General features: G+C 41.0%; 2 protein-coding genes across 4 annotated transcripts in view; one reads left to right on the forward strand and one right to left on the reverse strand.

Moving 5' to 3' along the window:
- LOC309474407 (uncharacterized protein) overlaps positions 1-22,117 on the reverse strand; it is a 328,024-nt gene that overhangs the window by 158,788 nt on the left and 147,119 nt on the right. The gene's annotated exons all lie outside the window — the stretch shown is intronic.
- The window catches only part of acox1 (acyl-CoA oxidase 1, palmitoyl), a 44,519-nt gene continuing 24,285 nt past the window's right edge, over positions 1,884-22,117 (forward strand). The window contains exons 1-6 of one of the 2 annotated variants that reach the window (XM_082136844.1): positions 1,884-2,117; positions 2,889-3,048; positions 4,010-4,170; positions 7,082-7,189; positions 7,302-7,421; positions 8,536-8,651. In XM_082136844.1, the coding sequence (XP_081992970.1) occupies positions 2,009-2,117; positions 2,889-3,048; positions 4,010-4,170; positions 7,082-7,189; positions 7,302-7,421; positions 8,536-8,651 (774 nt within the window). In that variant the 5' untranslated portion in view covers positions 1,884-2,008. Of the gene's footprint in view, positions 2,118-2,888; positions 3,049-4,009; positions 4,171-5,825; positions 5,987-7,081; positions 7,190-7,301; positions 7,422-8,535; positions 8,652-22,117 lie in introns of both variants that reach the window. The other variant, XM_082136843.1, reaches the window with a different exon arrangement.

The following is a 22,117-nucleotide window of genomic DNA, read 5'->3' on the forward strand; positions in this document are numbered from 1 at the left end:
TAACGTTATTTTTGTTTTGTCCCGAGATGCAACCACAAGTCATCGAATGAAATCTCGTTTGTTTTCCGTCCGATGTTATCCAGCGGAGACTCTGGGTTCGTGCCAGATGGAGTAAAAAAGGCTAGCAGTAGCAAGAATAAACGTTTTTCATAACCAAATCAACAGCTAAAATACCTTTTGTCTTTCTCTTAAAATATCTAAAAGCTTGTTTACTTTGCCACTGTTTAATAGATTAGATCCGCTGCAGTTTTATTAAAGGCTAACGTTACGTTGAGAAATGTGTTTAATTAAAATATTCAAAATAATACCTGGTTTATTGACTTTTATTGTAACTTGTTTGGATATAATTATAGATAGGGTGGGTCCTGCACCTTGTGAACTTGGCTTTTACCCACCTATAATAATATGATTGTATTTGTAAACAGCATTGCCGGTAGTTAAAGCAGGCAATGATATTAATCTTTGTTATTTTAGTAGTAAATGTTAACTATATTTAATGTGCTATATAAACGTGGACAATTCCCAGAGAACACGCTGATATGTATAGCCTTAATGCACTGTAAGTTGACTGTCTGACAAATACACAAATTAAATGTTAAACTATTGCATACTACTTGTATACTATTGTAACTACACTCCAGTCAGCTCACAGTAATGTGAATGTGAGATAAAATTTACTACACAGGCTCTCACATTGGGGCTTGTGGATTACCAGGTAAAAATAGAAAATGTTAACAAAATGAGGTTTATTTAGGGAACATATATGGTTTAATTATAATATATTATAATAAGCATTTGCTATTGACAATTCTCTTTAAATTCAACATATATAATTATATACAACTATTATATTAAATGTTTGGAATTGAACTGCGTTATGCTTGTTCAGAGATTATTTGTATAGTTATCTTAAATACATAGTTATCTTAAATACATATTATAACTCCTCTATCTCTCCCTAGTTTTACTTACTCGATTAACCTTGTACCTCATGCTGGCCCTTACAATACCGGCAAGTAAACCAGCATCTAAGCTGCACTGTTCATGTCCAGATTTATAGTTGTTCTCTCTTCGATCTATGGTTTTTCTATCGTCTAAGAAAAAGGACATGGAAATTGATACGGCCATAGCTAACGTTAGTGCTTCTGAGATGGTTAAAGCGCGTTTTTTTTCCTGGCGAATTAGCAAATGGTATGCAAACATACAATCAAACATAATACAGTGAAAGATAATCTTTAAAGTTTATTTGGGGCACAATGATCAGGCATAATAATCTTAATCACAAAGAAAATAATATTAAGGTTTATATAAACTAACAAAATAATAAACGAATAAATAAAACATTAACAAAAGATTTAAAAAATCTCAGAGAGGCACGCATAAACAAAATTAGGTACTAACATTTTTTGAAAAACAGAAGGGGCAGTATTTCTCATGAAAAAGTGGATAAGTGTTCATACCATAGACTGTAAAAATAGGTTCATACCATAGACTGTAAAACATAGGTTCATACACAGTGCAGATCATAATGAGCGAACGAGTGAGTGAGTTTGAGGAAGCTTGATGATGACGTTGATCCGCGACCATGGTGTGCTGTAGTCCGTTGATAGCCTACCGTTAGCATTTTATATCCGACGGCTTTATTTAGGCTTCAAAATGTATACATTTTGGATTAACTTGTAAAGATTATCTTGATAGACAAAACGTGTAAGGGTCACAACTCTTTGTTGAACACAGATCTTATTTTTTGCGATTTTCCAAAAGTCTATGGGGAAAATGCATTGCTTTTTGATCGAGGGAACCCATGCGCCGCTAACTTCCGGGTTGGCCTACAAAGTGACGTCATTACTTCGGCACTCTATTGGCCAACACACAACTGACGTAGAAATTGCCCGCCTTCCAGGAAGTAACAAACTCCACTAGGCCAGAGTTGAAACGTTATACAACATCAATAAAAGTACACAAAGCAGAAGGCACTTCGTCCAAAAGAAAGTCCAACGGAGCAGTCATGAATCCTGATATTAGCCGTGAACGTGAAAATGCATCTTTTAACCTGGAGATCCTTACGAATATTCTGGACGGTGGTGCAGAAAAGACTCGCAGGAGGAGAGAAATAGGTCAGCTGTGATCAGAATTATCTGATATATCATCTGCACTTATTTATTGAATTATTTTATAATAATAATTATTTTAAATAATATTAAAATGATGCAGTTGTTTGGCCAATTTTTTTATTATGATTATAAAAAGCTTTGGTAGCTATTGTAATGGCATGTAGTTTTGCTTTTAGTCTTTTTATGTGCCTTCTGTGGCTGGGTTGACTTGACTCATGACTTGATTGTTCTCATGCACTGAGTTTGAGTCTCCAGTCATGTCTTGTCCATACTCCTTTGTCGTATACAAAAAAAGCAAAACACTTAAATCGAAAAACTGTCTTAACTCTAAATCTTAACATAAATAGGCCTAACTCTTAAAAATAATTCCTTATAAGGGCAGAAACATAAAAATGTCTCGAAATTATTTATTGCTATTTTCCCAACAAAACAATTTTCATATTTGTTTCTGCAAACTATTGCGGTGCTTTTTTCAGTTGTACAGTTTGTTACCCGTATACCATTCAGATAAGAGAAACATTTCATTTATCTTGAGGTCAGTGGCCCTCTCACTGCTGCCATGCTACTTTGAGGTGATTCTTATATCAAGTAATTTGACCTGAGTATTTGCAGGGTTCCCCATTTCATTATCATAATTTTTCTCTCTTTCTCTTTTGTGTGTGTGTGTGTCATAAATCTGGCACCTAGCCTCTTAAATCTTTCTATATCCATGTAAAAAAATAACCTGTACAGTTTATCACCTATCACCTATATTACTTTATTTTTCTTCCCTAGAGTCTTTGGTCATTAGTGATCCAGACTTCCAGCATGAAGACCTGAACTTCCTCTCCCGCAGTGAGAGATATGATGCAGCAGTGCGTAAGAGTGCTCAGATGATTCGGAAACTTAGGGAATATGGTATCTCTGATCCAGAGGAGATTTACTCCTACAAGAGGTATGCATATTTGTCATGATTCAAGAAACTCTCTCTCGGTTATGCTATATATGGTAGAGTGAATTATTCAGGTTGATTGGGACAGATTTTGCCATTAAGATACCTGGGAAAATGTGTCTCAATCAACCTGAAATCACCATATATGGAATATGTCTATAAGATAGAAAACATCTGAGTTGTAAAGTCCATATAAAATGATAACAGACTAGTCAAAATGTTCGTCTACTCATCTACTAGCCTACTCATTCCTTATCATTACAACTGTTCCACTCTTTAAATTCATGGTCTCAACAAATATGAAAGTAAGTTACTCCTTCATGAATGCCCTGGTGTCTTTGCCACCTTTGTCTCAGAATCTCTGTAATCGTATGACAATGTCATGTATAAAAATCATACATGACATGTCATTCGATTACAGAGATGCTGAGTGCCCACGTTGCTGAAAGAATACATTTTCCTTCATTTGGAGTAAAAATGTCCTGTTTATATTTCTAATTATTATTATAAGTTTTTTTAATGAATAGAAATCTTGTAAATGTGCATTAAGAAATTACATTATTTAGTTATCTTTCTCCAAAGGCAAAGGCAAGTTCCAATGTGTTTAAAGAGACAGCCTGAGCAAAGGTCTCCGATTAAAAGTGTGTCAAAGGCAATTGATCCAGAGCTACCAACTCCACCCATATTCTCAAACTGAATTAGCAGAAGGAAATTAAACTGGTTATTATTCACATTTAGGTGATTCAGACATGCTTGAAAGTTCACTTTTAATACACATTTAGTACAATGAAAATAGTTGAGTTAGCATCAACCAGTGCAGCCACTGTTGACTGTTAATTAATCATTCAAATCAGTTCTGTATAAACATGTACACATCTTTGCCTTTATAAAATTGTAAATTTCTGTAACTAAATATCTACATGTTTCTCGAGTTGAAGTTTTATACGTGTCTTCCATCCTGCAGTGTTGCGAAGGGTGTGTATCAAGAGCCCTTTGGTGTCCATTATGTCATGTTCATACCCACCTTAAACAGCCAGTGCACTACTGAACAGCGCAAAAAATGGATCCCATTAGCCGAGTCATTCCATATCTTAGGCACCTATGCTCAGACAGAGCTTGGGCACGGTCAGTCTCTCTCTCTCCCAGACAATTAAGGAAATTGTACTTTCTTTGTTTAGACCAAAATTAAAGTGTTGTCCTTTTGGGGTTTAGAGTTAACAGTACATGCAGTTAAGCATGACCCTTGCAGGTGTTGACAGCTCAGTATGGTCATATTATCAGAGTTATGGTCTCCTAAAGTATAATGAATTGTGAATTGTTAGCTGGCTATAGTCACTCAATACCAGAAAATAAGTACTTCTGATTTAACCTAGTTTTCACCTTTCATTAAAACATTTTCCATCCCGTTCTGTATGTATTAGTCCACTTTTCAAAAACATATTTTCATCCTGACCTTATTAGTATACAAACATTAAGGAAAAAGGATTGCACGTCAACCACGGCCTGTAATGTTTATTTTGATGGCTAAGTCTGGTCCAGCTTTTTAGTTTGAAGTCTGTCACGTGCCTGTTATACAGTAGTTATACATCCTGTTTTGTACTGTATGTGTAAATGAAATGCATTATTTAGATTTTTTTTGTCCTACAAAATGTATTAGTTTTATTAATTAAAACTCTAATTTTAGTAGGAATGTGAGATTGTATGTTTGTAAGAAGGAAGAAGCAGCAGGCATTGAGAGAGTAATGGCTTCTTTGTGCTGAAGTGTCAGTTAGAGGGAGGAAATGTATCTGCTGGGAATATGTGACAAACAGGTCAGTGAGGTCACCCTATTGTTTCTCTCTTGAAAGTAAGATTTTTGAGAGAGGCGTTTACTATTTTCTCCTCAACACACATGTGCATTAGCTTGACATAAAAATATTTAGGTGATTTGAAATATATTATTGAACAATCTTGAAACAGCTTTGGAGATTTTGTTCTTTCCCCGTTTAAGTACCCATGTCCCATGGGTGCTATATTGGTTTTTGTCTGTTGCTTACATAGAAATAATGGACACTTTTGTAGATGTTTTTCTTTCCATTTTCCTTATCCTCAGTTATTCATACCATAAGTGCCATGTTTTTAAGATGCATTGTGTTGTCGAGTAATGTAGAAAAGCTATATCAACATCCAGCTCTATCTGTTTTTGAACACGAGTGAATCCTGTATGAATGGCCACTTTAGTCTGCAACATAAATGCTGTTTTGCCTTTTGCTAGATAAACAAGGATGCAGCCTAAATACCTTTTTTTTGTGCCGCTGCTTTAAAAAATTAATAAAAATTAACTATTCGAGTAAATTTGTTATATCTTATGCATGTTTTTATGCATTCTTTGAAATTGTATTTATTGACATTGAAGAGCTTCTGTTTTAAGGAATACAGTTTGTGCAGTTATTTTTACAGCAGTAAAATATTGTTGTTTTTATTATTATAATTGATTTGCAATTGTGTAATCATTAATCATTATTAAATCTGAGGTTTAATCAGCATCTTGCATGACCTGCTTAAAATGATTTCTCTCCTTTTTTGTAATTTTCTGTCCATCATCTTTAATCCCATCCATATTCATCTACATTCATACACATTCTTACTCTACTCTTCTGACATTTCTCCTTTTCATTCTTAACACCCCCTTGTTTGATTCTCAATACATATTCCACCTTTCTACTTGCCTTTCTATTTCTTTCTTACACCTTTTTTTTTCTTTAAATACTCCGCTCACTTTGACCCTTGCCCTATCAAAGCTGTGTGCACCGAGGGCGTCCAGAACCCCTTGATCTGCACTTGGGCATGTTCCTGCCGACGCTGTTGAACCAATCCTCACCTGAACAACTGGAAGCTTTCTTCATGCCAGCATGGAACCTGAAGATTATTGGCACCTACGCGCAGACTGAGATGGGGCACGGTAACAAATCTGGCAACCTACCTGCACGCACATTTCTATACTTATAAATCTTATAAAGGTATTATACATTTTTCCAGATTTTGTAGAAATTTTGTTACTGCATCCTCTCTGTTACTGCATTATGTGGACAGTATTTTATAACTATCATAATGGCAAGAAAAGGGCAAATATCAAAGAAAGACAGACTGAGATAAAGGATGGTTCTTAATTATATGACACCAATGATACATATCCACCTGCAGAGCCATACGTGACAGCAGTTTCTAACCAGCAGTGCCAGGCCAGCAGTCTCAGACTAGAAGTTTGGGTAGAGACTCACTCAATGCCTAACTCCACCACTAACCCTAACCTCACTGAGGCTATGCTTTGTCTTAACTTCCATATTGATATAGCTGGCTCAGTGGTTTGTATGGCTCTGCGGCACTGCTGTTGGATACTGTCGACACTATCTTCTAAACATGGAGCTGGAAGCTTAATGGTCTAGGGTTCTTTTGTTGGATCCATAGTCAGTGGCACCCTGAACCAAAAGCAGCGGCCAGCACATTACATTCTCCTAATGGAAACTCTATCTATCTGATTTGGGGATGAACTTGGCAGAAAGGTGTAAACAAAGCAACCTACAAGTGCAATAAATTGTTTGATATCCATTTTAGAATCAATGCCACAGGTGTGTTTTGCTGTTGTCTGGTAAAGATAGCCGATTGACTCTCTAATAGATTATTTCTAATATGCTTATTTTCAAAGTAAACAGAATTTCTTTATAAAATCTGAAAAATTAGGTTTTCAAAAAAATTGAGAGTGAGTTAGTGAGTAAAGAGTATTTATTTTTCTTGCTGTCAAACACCTACAAGGGTTGCCTTAACGATGCTGTTAGAACTTTTAAACTTAAAGATTATGAATACTGTTACATACTGAACCACTAAGGGGATTAGAGCTTGTTAATTTGCTCAGTCCTAGATATTTGTTTAAATAATAGGCAATACTTGACTTTGAAACTGCATGAAGTATGCATGAATTTCACTTTGATTTACTCGAAAATCTGTAATATGTAGTTACAGTTGTCTGTGATATGTCACATTTATAATATCCTTCTAGGTACACACATTCGTGCTCTTGAAACCACTGCTACTTACGACCCTTCCACCCAAGAGTTTGTTTTGAACAGTCCAACAATCTCCTCTATTAAATGGTGGCCAGGTGGATGTGAGTAAGCCCTGCTCAAATCACACAATTTTATGTCAAATATAAAATGGCACTGTGTACAACTGATTACATGCTTTTTTAAAAATTATTAATTTACTCTCTGTCTTTCTAGTGGGTAAAACCTCAAATCATGCTATAGTCCTGGCTCAGCTGTACACGCAGGGCAAGTGTCATGGCCTACATGCCTTCATCACACCCATTCGCAGTATGAAGACACACATGCCACTGCCAGGTACAGAACCTTGAGTTGGTGTATGTCCCTAAAAGTTGTGATGATATATAGAGAGATACAGAATGGAGCATGTGTGTGAGGTTTTGGTTGTTTTTTGGTATGGTATTATATGACTATAAGACTGTTTAGATCAGGGGTGACAAGCTCAGTTCCTCGAGGGCCACAGTCCTGCAGAGTTTATTAAACGCACCTTATCAAGCTAATCAAGTTCTTTAGGTATGGTTGTTGGAGCAGGGAACTAAACTCTGCAGGAATGTGGACCGCCAGGAGCAGAGTTTGGCACCCCTAGTTTAGAAGGACTGCAGTTGTTGTTACACAGTCACCAGATTATGGAATGATTGCTTTATCTTATCACAATTATATGCCACTTTGCAATTTTACAATCACTTGTTGCCTTCCAAAAATGTGAATTGTACATCAATACGTACACCAATGAAATGCAATTTTTTTTCTTGTTAATTGTTGCGCTGTGTAACTAGACCAAAAACCTATTGATTCATCTTACACTGAGCCTATGCAATAGTGCAGTTTTAAAAATATTGTTTCAAATTATTGGATTTTAAAGCCAAGTTACACTGTTATGGCAACAACTAAAAAAGGACAGTCCAATAACTTATACATGGTGATTTGTTGGATTTGCAAGAGGTAGGGGTGGTGGCAAAAGTTGCTAATTCCACAAATGTATAAAGAAATAAAAATAAAATCTCGAAGGACCCAACACTCCATTAAATTTGCTTAACTTGGTGAACTGAAAAGAAAAATCACACCCTTAGCTCTTTCTAGTCAAATGCCTAAATATAAACTTGACAGTACCACATGGCAAACGTTACAGTAACTGACAAAAAAAAAATTTAAACGAGACTTAAAAAAAAACCCAGCAGTTAAAGAAAAGCTGAATGAAACTGTTTAATTTTTAGTTTTTCTGCAGTATCTTGTTGTAATAGACTTTTTATTTAGATATTATTTAAGTCAATCTGTCCAAAATGAATTTTTATTTACAATTTGACAGCCCGATATTTAGATGCTTAGACATTTGTCTAGTAATATGATTTGTACACAGAATGTAGTCTTCAATAATTAAGCCATTGTTTTTGTATCTGTTGTGTTTGAACAGGTGTGGTGGTCGGTGATATTGGCCCCAAATTTGGTTTTGATGAGGTTGATAATGGCTACTTGAAACTGGAAAATGTCAGGATTCCACGTGAGAATATGCTGATGAAGTATGCCAAGGTGAGCATATCCTGCTCACACAGAAAGATAAAAAGGTTACAACAATTGTGTTTTCGCTTGTGTTTAGAGTTTATAAGCAAAATCAAGGAAGATTTTAAATAGTTCATAATTGTGTGCTCATTTATATTGAGTGGATTCCAAAAGACTAGACAAAATCTAATCTAAAGACTAGACTAATTTAATACTGGAAATAAACAGAATTTTAGGATTTTGAAAAGCAACAAAATGTTATGACAAAAGGAATAAATAATATAAAAAAGAATAAGAAAGATTCTGAATTATTTTAAGATGTGTACAGGGCCTGAATTTCGTTTATTAAACTGGGGGGGAATTCCCCCCTTACATGGGTCACATGGGGAGATCTAAAGATTATGGGGGGGGGGGGGGGGGGGGGGGGGGGGGGGATAACTTTTGATGCATCGGTCTAATTTAATCATCTTCATTTATTAATATCTACAGATTTGTATGCATGAATTGTGCATTTACAGTTCTCAAAACAGTTAATAAAAAATAAAAAAATAAAAACTTTATACAAAATACACCATGCTCTTCTTCAAATTGACATTAAGACCCGTTTAAACTAGGCCTAGGCTATATATTAATGTCTCTATTTCAGTGTAGTTCATGTGTTTCAGTTCAGTTCAATTCTTTGCTTTTTTTTTAAAAACGTCATACAAAATACGCCATGCTCTCCTTCAAATTGATATTAAGAACTCAGTTTAAACTATATGTATTTATGTCTCTCAGTTTCAGAGTCTTTCATGTGTTTCATTCAATTTCAGTCACTTTTTTCCATTTGTTACTTTTTTCATGTGACTTATTCTAAGTTTCTCATCTGTCTCCTCCTCTTCATCTCTTTCCATTTGATGATGGCTCTGTTGAAGTCAATCTGCTAAAGGGAAGGTCTTCGGTTTGGCTGCTTGTCGGCCTTTCGTTGTCGGACACTTTTTTTCTTTGGATCGTGATCTGCATCATCCAAACTTGTCTTTCGCTTCAGCCAGCGGTCCATATTTAAACTACGCTAACCGAACAATTAATTGTCTGTGGCCGTGTTTGTGCGCGCGGGAAATATGCTGCGCATAACAATAGAAAACTAGATGCGAAAGTTCGTCGAGACAAACTTTAAGTTGGCTTGAGAAAGTTTGGACCAGAACGTTTTTTGCTAGGCGGTTGCTAGGATTTTATGGGTGGTTGCTATGGTGTTCCTAGGGTATTTTGGGAGGTTGCTAGGGTGTTCTGGGTGGTTGCTAGGTGGTTGCTAGGGTGTCCTGGGTGGTTGCTAGGGTCTTTTGGGTGGTTGCTAGGTGGTTGCTAGGGTCTTTTAGGTGGTTGCTAGGCGGTTGCTAGGGTGTTCTGGGTGGTTGCTAGGGTTTTTTGGGTGGTTGCTAGGGTATTCTGGGTGGTTGCTAGGCGGTTGCTAGGATATTTTGGGTGGTTGCTAGGGTCTTTGGGTGGTTGCTAGGGTGTTCTGGGTGGTTGCTAGGTGGTTGCTAGGGTCTTTTGGGTGGTTGCTAGGCGGTTGCTAGGGTGTTCTGGGTGGTTGCTAGGGTGTTTTGGGTGGTTGCTAGGGTCTTTTGGGTGGTTGCTAGGTGGTTGCTAGGGTCTTTTGGGTGGTTGCTAGGCGGTTGCTAGGGTGTTTTGGGTGGTTGCTAGGGTGTTTTGGGTGGTTGCTAGGGTATTTTGGGTGGTTGCTAGGGTCTTTTGGGTGGTTGCTAGGCGGTTGCTAGGGTGTTCTGGGTGGTTGCTAGGGTCTTTTGGGTGGTTGCTAGGCGGTTGCTAGGGTGTTTTGGGTGGTTGCTAGGGTCTTTTGGGTGGTTGCTAGGCGGTTGCTAGGGTCTTTTGGGTGGTTGCTAGGGTGTTTTGGGTGGTTGCTAGGGTATTCTGGGTGGTTGCTAGGCGGTTGCTAGGGTCTTTTGGGTGGTTGCTAGGCGGTTGCTATGGTGTTCTGGGTGGTTGCTAGGGTGTTTTGGGTGGTTGCTAGGGTATTCTGGGTGGTTGCTAGGCGGTTGCTAGGGTGTTCTGGGTGGTTGCTAGGGTGTTTTGGGTGGTTGCTAGGGTATTCTGGGTGGTTGCTAGGTGGTTGCTAGGGTCTTTTGGGTGGTTGCTAGGGTCTTTTGGGTGGTTGCTAGGGTGTTCTGGCTGGTTGCTAGGCGGTTGCTAGGGTGTTATGGGTGGTTACTAGGATGTTTTGTGTGGTTGCTATGGTGTTGCTAGGGTATTTTGGGTGGTTGCTAGGGTGTTTTGGGTGGTTGCTATGGTGTTCTGGGTGGTTGCTAGGATATTTTGGGTGGTTGCTAGGGTCTTTTGGGTGGTTGCTAGGGTGTTCTGGGTGGTTGCTAGGGTTTTCTGGTTGGTTGCTATGGTATTCAGAGCGGTAGATAGATAGATACACACACACACACACACACACTCAAACAGACTACCTCGCTCACACACTCACTCAGACACTCAGACACACACACACACACACACACACACACACACACACACACACACACACACACACACTCAGAGTTTATGAGTTTAGAGTTTATAAGTGTATAAATTGATGAGTTTATAAGTGTACAAGTTTTTGAGTTTAGAGTTTATAAGTTTAAATGAGTTTAGAGTTCAGAGTTTATTAATTTATGAGTTTAAGAGTTCATAAGTCTATGAATTCATGAGTTTATTAGTTAATTAGTTATTAAATTTAAGTTAATTAGTTTATAAGTGTATGAGATTAGAGTTTTTTAGTTTAAATGAGTTTCATTGGCTAATATATATAGAATGGCAGTTTGGTTTAGTTTTCAAGGGATTTAGATTTAAATTTTTGTCGGTTGGTGAGTTTGAATTTTTTTAGAATGCCCAATGTTAAGTCAATGGGAGTTTTTCCGAGTTTTGATCGTCATTTGTAGGAAAACCGTAAGTCTGATCAGTCTGAAAAGGGAAAGCAACTAACTTCAGAACAGTTTGAAGGTCTGAGCCGAGTTTGGAGTATGTAGAGTTAAAGCTCTAGGAGGAGTTTGAGTCAACAGTTTTTCACAGAAGAATAATAATAATAACTAGATGCGAAAGTTCGTCGAGACAAACTTTAAGTTGGCTTGAGAAAGTTTGGACCGGAAAGTTTTTTGCTAGGCGGTTGCTAGGATGTTATGGGTGGTTGCTATGATGTTGCTAGGGTATTTAGGGCGGTTGCTCGGGTGTTCTGGGTGGTTGCTATGGTATTCTGGGTGGTTGCTAGGGTATTCTGGGTGGTTGCTAGGCGGTTGCTAGGATATTTTGGGTGGTTGCTAGGGTCTTTTGGGTGGTTGCTAGGCGGTTGCTAGGGTGTTCTGGGTGGTTGCTAGGGTGTTTTGGGTGGTTGCTAGGGCATTCTGGGTGGTTGCTATGCGGTTGCTAGGATATTTAGGGTGGTTGCTAGGGTCTTTTGGGTGGTTGCTAGGCGGTTGCTAGGGTATTTTGGGTGGTTGCTAGGCGGTTGCTAGGGTGTTCTGGGTGGTTGCTAGGGGATTTTTGGCTGGTTGCTAGGGTCTTTTGGGTGGTTGCTAGGCGGTTGCTAGGGTGTTCTGGGTGGTTGCTAGGGTGTTTTGGGTGGTTGCTAGGGTATTCTGGGTGGTTGCTAGGATATTTTGGGTGGTTGCTAGGGTCTTTTGGGTGGTTGCTAGGGTCTTTTGGGTGGTTGCTAGGCGGTTGCTAGGGTGTTCTGGGTGGTTGCTAGGGTCTTTTGGGTGGTTGCTAGGCGGTTGCTAGGGTGTTTTGGGTGGTTGCTAGGGTCTTTTGGGTGGTTGCTAGGCGGTTGCTAGGGTCTTTTGGGTGGTTGCTAGGGTGTTTTGGGTGGTTGCTAGGGTATTCTGGGTGGTTGCTAGGCGGTTGCTAGGGTCTTTTGGGTGGTTGCTAGGCGGTTGCTATGGTGTTCTGGGTGGTTGCTAGGGTGTTTTGGGTGGTTGCTAGGGTATTCTGGGTGGTTGCTAGGCGGTTGCTAGGGTGTTTTGGGTGGTTGCTAGGGTGTTTTGGGTGGTTGCTAGGGTATTCTGGGTGGTTGCTAGGCGGTTGCTAGGGTCTTTTGGGTGGTTGCTAGGGTCTTTTGGGTGGTTGCTAGGGTGTTCTGGGTGGTTGCTAGGCGGTTGCTAGGGTGTTATGGGTGGTTACTAGGATGTTTTGTGTGGTTGCTATGGTGTTGCTAGGGTATTTTGGGTGGTTGCTAGGGTGTTTTGGGTGGTTGCTAGGGTGTTCTGGGTGGTTGCTAGGCGGTTGCTAGGGTGTTTTGGGTGGTTGCTAGGGTCTTTTGGGTGGTTGCTAGGGTCTTTTGGGTGGTTGCTAGGGTGTTCTGGGTGGTTGCTAGGTGGTTGCTAGGGTGTTCTGGGTGGTTGCTATGGTATTCAGAGCGGTAGATAGATAGATACACACACACACACACACACTCAGAGTTTAGAGTTTATAAGTGTATAAATTGATAAGTTTATAAGTGTACAAGTTTTTGAGTTTAGAGTTTATAAGTTTAAATGAGTTTAGAGTTCAGAGTTTATTAATTTATGAGTTTAAGAGTTCATAAGTCTATGAATTCATGAGTTTATTAGTTAATTAGTTATTAAATTTAAGTTAATTAGTTTATAAGTGTATGAGATTAGAGTTTATTAGTTTAAATGAGTTTCATTGGCTAATATATATAGAATGGCAGTTTGATTTAGTTTTCAAGGGATTTAGATTTGAATTTTTGTCGGTTGGTGAGTTTGAATTTTTTTAGAATGCCCAATGTTAAGTCAATGGGAGTTTTTCCGAGTTTTGATCGTCATTTGTAGGAAAACCGTAAGTCCGATCAGTCTGAAAAGATATAGCATAAAACTTCAGATCAGTTTGAGTGTCTGAGCCGAGTTTGGAGTATGTAGAGTTAAAGCTCTAGGGCGAGTTTGAGTCAACAGTTATTTACAGAAGAATAATAATAAGTTTAAATAGGATTTCAATATGTTGGCTTTCTCAAGCCAACTTAACTAGATGCGAAAGTTCGTCGAGACAAACTTTAAGTTGGCTTGAGAAAGTTTGGAGCAGAACGTTTTTTGCTAGGCGGTTGCTAGGATGTTGCTATGGTGTTGCTATGGTGTTGCTAGGATATTTTGGGTGGTTGCTAGGGTGTTTTGGGTGGTTGCTAGGGTGTTCTGGGTGGTTGCTAGGCGGTTGCTAGGGTGTTATGGGTGGTTACTAGGATGTTTTGTGTGGTTGCTTTGGTGTTGCTAGGGTATTTTGGGTGGTTGCTAGGGTCTTTTGGGTGGTTGCTAGGCGGTTGCTAGGGTGTTTTGGGTGGTTGCTAGGGTGTTTTGGGTGGTTGCTATGGTCTTTTGGGTGGTTGCTAGGGTGTTTTGGGTGGTTGCTAGGGTCTTTTGGGTGGTTGCTAGGCGGTTGCTAGGGTGTTCTGGGTGGTTGCTAGGGTATTTTGGGTGGTTGCTAGGGTCTTTTGGGTGGTTGCTAGGCGGTTGCTAGGGTGTTCTGGGTGGTTGCTAGGGTCTTTTGGGTGGTTGCTAGGTGGTTGCTAGGGTGTTTTGGGTGGTTGCTAGGGTCTTTTGGGTGGTTGCTAGGCGGTTGCTAGGGTCTTTTGGGTGGTTGCTAGGGTGTTTTGGGTGGTTGCTAGGGTATTCTGGGTGGTTGCTAGGCGGTTGCTAGGGTCTTTTGGGTGGTTGCTAGGCGGTTGCTAGGGTGTTCTGGGTGGTTGCTAGGGTGTTTTGGGTGGTTGCTAGGGTATTCTGGGTGGTTGCTAGGATATTTTGGGTGGTTGCTAGGGTCTTTTGGGTGGTTGCTAGGGTCTTTTGGGTGGTTGCTAGGCGGTTGCTAGGGTGTTCTGGGTGGTTGCTAGGGTGTTTTGGGTGGTTGCTAGGGTATTCTGGGTGGTTGCTAGGATATTTTGGGTGGTTGCTAGGGTCTTTTGGGTGGTTGCTAGGGTCTTTTGGGTGGTTGCTAGGCGGTTGCTAGGGTGTTCTGGGTGGTTGCTAGGGTCTTTTGGGTGGTTGCTAGGCGGTTGCTAGGGTGTTTTGGGTGGTTGCTAGGGTCTTTTGGGTGGTTGCTAGGCGGTTGCTAGGGTCTTTTGGGTGGTTGCTAGGGTGTTTTGGGTGGTTGCTAGGGTATTCTGGGTGGTTGCTAGGCGGTTGCTAGGGTCTTTTGGGTGGTTGCTAGGCGGTTGCTATGGTGTTCTGGGTGGTTGCTAGGGTGTTTTGGGTGGTTGCTAGGGTATTCTGGGTGGTTGCTAGGCGGTTGCTAGGGTGTTTTGGGTGGTTGCTAGGGTGTTTTGGGTGGTTGCTAGGGTATTCTGGGTGGTTGCTAGGCGGTTGCTAGGGTCTTTTGGGTGGTTGCTAGGGTCTTTTGGGTGGTTGCTAGGGTGTTCTGGGTGGTTGCTAGGCGGTTGCTAGGGTGTTATGGGTGGTTACTAGGATGTTTTGTGTGGTTGCTATGGTGTTGCTAGGGTATTTTGGGTGGTTGCTAGGGTGTTTTGGGTGGTTGCTAGGGTGTTCTGGGTGGTTGCTAGGCGGTTGCTAGGGTGTTTTGGGTGGTTGCTAGGGTCTTTTGGGTGGTTGCTAGGGTCTTTTGGGTGGTTGCTAGGGTGTTCTGGGTGGTTGCTAGGTGGTTGCTAGGGTGTTCTGGGTGGTTGCTATGGTATTCAGAGCGGTAGATAGATAGATACACACACACACACACACACTCAGAGTTTAGAGTTTATAAGTGTATAAATTGATAAGTTTATAAGTGTACAAGTTTTTGAGTTTAGAGTTTATAAGTTTAAATGAGTTTAGAGTTCAGAGTTTATTAATTTATGAGTTTAAGAGTTCATAAGTCTATGAATTCATGAGTTTATTAGTTAATTAGTTATTAAATTTAAGTTAATTAGTTTATAAGTGTATGAGATTAGAGTTTATTAGTTTAAATGAGTTTCATTGGCTAATATATATAGAATGGCAGTTTGATTTAGTTTTCAAGGGATTTAGATTTGAATTTTTGTCGGTTGGTGAGTTTGAATTTTTTTAGAATGCCCAATGTTAAGTCAATGGGAGTTTTTCCGAGTTTTGATCGTCATTTGTAGGAAAACCGTAAGTCCGATCAGTCTGAAAAGATATAGCATAAAACTTCAGATCAGTTTGAGTGTCTGAGCCGAGTTTGGAGTATGTAGAGTTAAAGCTCTAGGGCGAGTTTGAGTCAACAGTTATTTACAGAAGAATAATAATAAGTTTAAATAGGATTTCAATATGTTGGCTTTCTCAAGCCAACTTAATAATAAGTTTAAATAGGATTTCAATATGTTGGCTTTCTCAAGCCAACTTAATAAGTTTAAATAGGATTTCAATATGTTGGCTTTCTCAAGCCAACTTAACTAGATGCGAAAGTTCGTCGAGACAAACTTTAAGTTGGCTTGAGAAAGTTTGGACCAGAATGTTTTTTGCTAGGCAGTTGCAAGGATGTTATGGGTGGTCGTTATGGTGTTGCTAGGCGGTTGCTAGGGTATTCTGGGTGGTTGCTATGGTGTTGCTAAGCAGTTGCTAGGGTATTATGGGTGGTTGCTAGGCGGTTGCTAGGGTGTTCTGGGTGGTTGCTATGTTGTTGCTAGGCGGTTGCTAAGGTATTTTGGTTGGTTGCTAGGGTGTTGCTAGGCGGTTGCTAGGCGGTTGCTAGGGTGTTCTGGGTGGTTTCTATGGTGTTGCTAGGCGGTTGCTAAGGTATTCTGGGTGGTTGCTAGGCGGTTGCTAGGGTGTTCTGGGTGGTTGCTATGGTCTTTTGGGTGGTTGCTAGGGTCTTTTGGGTGGTTGCTAGGCGGTTGCTAGGGTCTTTTTGGTGGTTGCTAGGGTGTTTTGGGTGGTTGCTAGGGTATTCTGGGTGGTTGCTAGGCGGTTGCTAGGGTCTTTTTGGTGGTTGCTAGGGTCTTTTTGGTGGTTGCTAGGGTGTTTTGGGTGGTTGCTAGGGTATTCTGGGTGGTTGCTAGGCGGTTGCTAGGGTGTTCTGGGTGGTTGCTAGGGTGTTTTGGGTGGTTGCTAGGGTATTCTGGGTGGTTGCTAGGCGGTTGCTAGGCTATTTTGGGTGGTTGCTAGGGTCTTTTGGGTGGTTGCTAGGCGGTTGCTAGGGTGTTCTGGGTGGTTGCTAGGGTGTTTTTGGTGGTTGCTAGGGTATTCTGGGTGGTTGCTAGGCGGTTGCTAGGGTCTTTTGGGTGGTTGCTAGGGTCTTTTAGGTGGTTGCTAGGCGGTTGCTAGGGTGTTCTGGGTGGTTGCTAGGGTATTCTGGGTGGTTGCTAGGCGGTTGCTAGGGTATTTTGGGTGGTTGCTAGGGTATTTTGGGTGGTTGCTAGGCTATTTTGGGTGGTTGCTAGGGTCTTTTGGGTGGTTGCTAGGCGGTTGCTAGGGTATTTTGGGTGGTTGCTAGGGTCTTTTGGGTGGTTGCTAGGCGGTTGCTAGGGTGTTCTGGGTGGTTGCTAGGGTGTTTTGGGTGGTTGCTAGGGTATTATGGGTGGTTGCTAGGCGGTTGCTAGGATATTTTGGGTGGTTGCTAGGGTGTTTTGCTAGGGTGTTCTGGGTGGTTGCTACGCGGTTGCTAGGGTGTTATGGGTGGTTACTAGGATGTTTTGTGTGGTTGCTATGGTGTTGCTAGGGTATTTTGGGTGGTTGCTAGGGTGTTTTGGGTGGTTGCTAGGGTCTTTTGGGTGGTTGCTAGGCGGTTGCTAGGGTGTTTTGGGTGGTTGCTAGGGTCTTTTGGGTGGTTGCTAGGATATTTTGGGTGGTTGCTTGGGTCTTTTGGGTGGTTGCTAGGGTGTTCTGGGTGGTTGCTAGGTGGTTGCTAGGGTGTTCTGGGTGGTTGCTATGGTATTCAGAGCGGTAGATAGATAGATACACACACACACACACACACACACACACACTCAGAGTTTATGAGTTTAGAGTTTATAAGTGTATAAATTGATGAGTTTATAAGTGTACGAGCTTTTGAGTTTAGAGTTTATAAGTTTAAATGAGTTTAAGAGTTCAGAGTTTATTAATTTTTGAGTTTAAGAGTTCATAAGTCTATGAATTCATGAATTTATTAGTTAATTAGTTATTACATTTAAGTTAATTAGTTTATAAGTGTATGAGATTAGAGTTTATTAGTTTAAATGAGTTTCATTGGCTAATATATATAGAATGGCAGTTTGAATTAGTCTTCAAGGGATTTAGATTTGAATTTTTGTCGGTTGGTGAGTTTGAATTTTTTTAGAATGCCCAATGTTAAGTCAATGGGAGTTTTTCCGAGTTTTGATCGTCATTTGTAGGAAAACCGTAAGTCCGATCAGTCTGAAAAGATAAAGCAACTAACTTCAGATCAGTTTGAGTGTCTGAGCCGAGTTTGGAGTATGTAGAGTTAAAGCTCTAGGAGGAGTTTGAGTCAACGGTTTTTCACAGAAGAATAATAATAACTAGATGCGAAAGTTCGTCGAGACAAACTTTAAGTTGGCTTGAGAAAGTTTGGACCGGAACATTTTTTGCTAGGCGGTTTCTAGGATGTTATGGGTGGTTGCTATGGTGTTGCTAGGGTATTTTGGGTGGTTGCTAGGCGGTTGCTAAGGTGTTTTGGGTGGTTGCTAGGATATTTTGGGTGGTTGCTAGGGTCTTTTGGGTGGTTGCTAGGCAGTTGCTAGGGTGTTTTGGGTGGTTGCTAGGGTGTTCTGGGTGGTTGCTAGGCGGTTGCTAGGGTGTTCTGGGTGGTTGCTAGGGTCTTTTGGGTGGTTGCTAGGCGGTTGCTAGGGTGTTTTGGGTGGTTGCTAGGTGGTTGCTAGGGTCTTTTGGGTGGTTGCTAAGGTGTTTTGGGTGGTTGCTAGGGTATTCTGGGTGGTTGCTAGGCGGTTGCTAGGGTCTTTTGGGTGGTTGCTAGGGTCTTTTGGGTGGTTGCTAGGCGGTTGCTAGGGTGTTCTGGGTGGTTGCTAGGGTGTTTTGGGTGGTTGCTAGGGTATTCTGGGTGGTTGCTAGGCGGTTGCTAGGGTCTTTTGGGTGGTTGCTAGGCGGTTGCTAGGGTGTTCTGGGTGGTTGCTAGGGTGTTTTGGGTGGTTGCTAGGGTATTCTGGGTGGTTGCTAGGCGGTTGCTAGGGTCTTTTGGGTGGTTGCTAGGCGGTTGCTAGGGTGTTCTGGGTGGTTGCTAGGGTCTTTTGGGTGGTTGCTAGGCGGTTGCTAGGGTGTTCTGGGTGGTTGCTAGGGTGTTTTGGGTGGTTGCTAGGGTATTCTGGGTGGTTGCTAGGCGGTTGCTAGGGTCTTTTGGGTGGTTGCTAGGCGGTTGCTAGGGTGTTCTGGGTGGTTGCTAGGGTGTTTTGGGTGGTTGCTAGGGTATTCTGGGTGGTTGCTAGGCGGTTGCTAGGGTCTTTTGGGTGGTTGCTAGGCGGTTGCTAGGGTGTTCTGGGTGGTTGCTAGGGTGTTTTGGGTGGTTGCTAGGGTATTCTGGGTGGTTGCTAGGCGGTTGCTAGGGTGTTTTGGGTGGTTGCTAGGGTGTTCTGGGTGGTTGCTAGGGTGTTTTGGGTGGTTGCTAGGGTATTCTGGGTGGTTGCTAGGGTCTTTTGGGTGGTTGCTAGGCGGTTGCTAGGGTATTTTGGGTGGTTGCTAGGCTATTTTTTGTGGTTGCTAGGGTCTTTTGGGTGGTTGCTAGGCGGTTGCTAGGGTCTTTTGGGTGGTTGCTAGGGTCTTTTGGGTGGTTGCTAGGCGGTTGCTAGGGTGTTCTGGGTGGTTGCTAGGGTATTCTGGGTGGTTACTAGGCGGTTGCTAGGATATTTTGGGTGGTTGCTAGGGTGTTATGGGTGGTTGCTAGGGTGTTCTGGGTGGTTGCTATGGTATTCAGAGCGGTTGATATGGTGTTACTAGGTGGTTGGTAGTTGTCACAGATGGTTACTATGGAGTTTTTATAGAGTTCTTACTTAACTAATCGCTATTAGCATGTAGCTATTCACTGCTAGCATGTGTAGCATGTTGAAAGTGCTGTTTGCTAGCATGAGTCAAAAGAGCCAAACCTCATCTCTATACAATGTTCTGATACAGAGATATAGGTCTTGCAAAACGGTTGCTAGGATACTCAAGTTTGGTTGCTATGGAGTTGCTTGGGAGCTGGGAGCTTTAAACTTAAGAAATTTAAATTGGTTTAAAGTTTAAAGTAGTTTGAAGTTCATGACAGAGAGATAGATAGATAAATAAGTTAGATAGATAGATATACACACACACACACACACACACACACACACACACACACACACACACACACACAAACAGACTACCTCGCTCACACACACACACACACACACACACACACACACACACACACACACACACACACACACACACACACACTCAGAGTTTATGAGTTTAGAGTTTATAAGTGTATAAATTGATGAGTTTATAAGTGTACAAGTTTGATGAGTTTATAAGTGTACAAGTTTTTGAGTTTAGAGTTTATAAGTTTAAATGAGTTTAGAGTTCAGAGTTTATTAATTTATGAGTTTAAGAGTTCATAAGTATATGAATTCATGAGTTTATTAGTTAATTAGTTATTAAATTTAAGTTAATTAGTTTATAAGTGTATGAGATTAGAGTTTATTAGTTTAAATGAGTTTCATTGGCTAATATATATAGAACGGCAGTTTGATTTAGTTTTCAAGGGATTTAGATTTGAAATTTTGTCGGTTGGTGAGTTTGAATTTTTTTAGAATGCCCAATGTTAAGTCAATGGGAGTTTTTCCGAGTTTTGATCGTCATTTGTAGGAAAACCGTAAGTCCGATCAGTCTGAAAAGATAAAGCAACTAACTTCAGATCAGTTTGAGTGTCTGAGCCGAGTTTGGAGTATGTAGAGTTAAAGCTCTAGGAGGAGTTTGAGTCAACGGTTTTTCACAGAATAATAATAATAATAATATTAATTAACTAGATGCGAAAGTTCGTCAAGACAAACTTTAAGTTGGCTTTCGAAAGTTTGGACCAGAACGTTTTTTGCTAGGCGGTTGCTAGGATGTTGCTATGGTGTTGCTAGGGTATTTTGGGAGGTTGCTAGGGTGCTCTGGGTGGTTGCTAGGTGGTTGCTAGGGTGTCCTGGGTGGTTGCTAGGGTCTTTTGGGTGGTTGCTAGGCGGTTGCTAGGGTCTTTTGGGTGGTTGCTAGGCGGTTTCTAGGGTGTTCTAGGTGGTTGCTAGGGTCTTTTGGGTGGTTGCTAGGGTCTTTTGGGTGGTTGCTAGGCGGTTGCTAGGGTGTTCTGGGTGGTTGCTAGGGTGTTCTGGGTGGTTGCTAGGGTCTTTTGGGTGGTTACTAGGCGATTGCTAGGGTATTTTGGGTGGTTGCTATGGTATTCTGGATGGTTGCTAGGGTCTTTTGGGTGGTTGCTAGGCGGTTGCTAGGGTGTTCTGGATGGTTGCTAGGGTGTTTTGGGTGGTTGCTAGGGTATTCTTGGTGGTTGCTAGGCGGTTGCTAGGATATTTTGGGTGGTTGCTAGGGTCTTTTGGGTGGTTGCTAGGCGGTTGCTAGGGTATTTTGGGTGGTTGCTAGGCTATTTTTGGTGGTTGCTAGGCTATTTTTGGTGGTTGCTAGGCGGTTGCTAGGGTCTTTTGGGTGGTTGCTATGGTATTCTGGGTGGTTGCTAGGGTCTTTTGGGTGGTTGCTAGGCGGTTGCTAGGGTGTTCTGGGTGGTTGCTAGGGTGTTCTGGGTGGTTGCTAGGGTATTCTGGGTGGTTGCTAGGCGGTTGCTAGGATATTTTGGGTGGTTGCTAGGGTGTTCTGGGTGGTTGCTAGGGTGTTCTGGGTGGTTGCTATGGTATTCAGAGCGGTTGATATGGTGTTACTAGGTGGTTGGTAGTTGTCACAGATGGTTACTATGGAGTTTTTATAGAGTTCTTACTTAACTAATCGCTATTAGCATGTAGCTATTCACTGCTAGCATGTGTAGCATGTTGAAAGTGCTGTTTGCTAGCATGAGTCAAAAGAGCCAAACCTCATCTCTATACAATGTTCTGATACAGAGATACAGGTCTTGCAAAACGGTTGCTAGGATACTCAAGTTTGGTTGCTATGGAGTTGCTTGGGAGCTGGGAGCTTTAAACTTAAGAAGTTTAAATTGGTTTAAAGTTTAAAGTAGTTTGAAGTTTATGACAGAGAGATGGATACACACACACACACACACACACACACACACACTCAGACACTCAGACACACACACGCACACACACACTCAGAGTTTATGAGTTTAGAGTTTATAAGTGTATAAATTGATGAGTTTATAAGTGTACAAGTTTTTGAGTTTAGAGTTTATAAGTTTAAATGAGTTTAGAGTTCAGAGTTTATTAATTTATGAGTTTAAGAGTTCATAAGTCTATGAATTCATGAGTTTATTAGTTAATTAGTTATTAAATTTAAGTTAATTAGTTTATAAGTGTATGAGATTAGAGTTTATTAGTTTAAATGAGTTTCATTGGCTAATATATATAGAATGGCAGTTTGAATTAGTCTTCAAGGGATTTAGATTTAAATTTT

Source organism: Leuciscus leuciscus (genome assembly GCF_965113295.1).
Source record: "Leuciscus leuciscus genome assembly, chromosome: 14".
In the NCBI taxonomy this organism is placed as follows: Eukaryota; Metazoa; Chordata; class Actinopteri; order Cypriniformes; family Leuciscidae; genus Leuciscus; species Leuciscus leuciscus.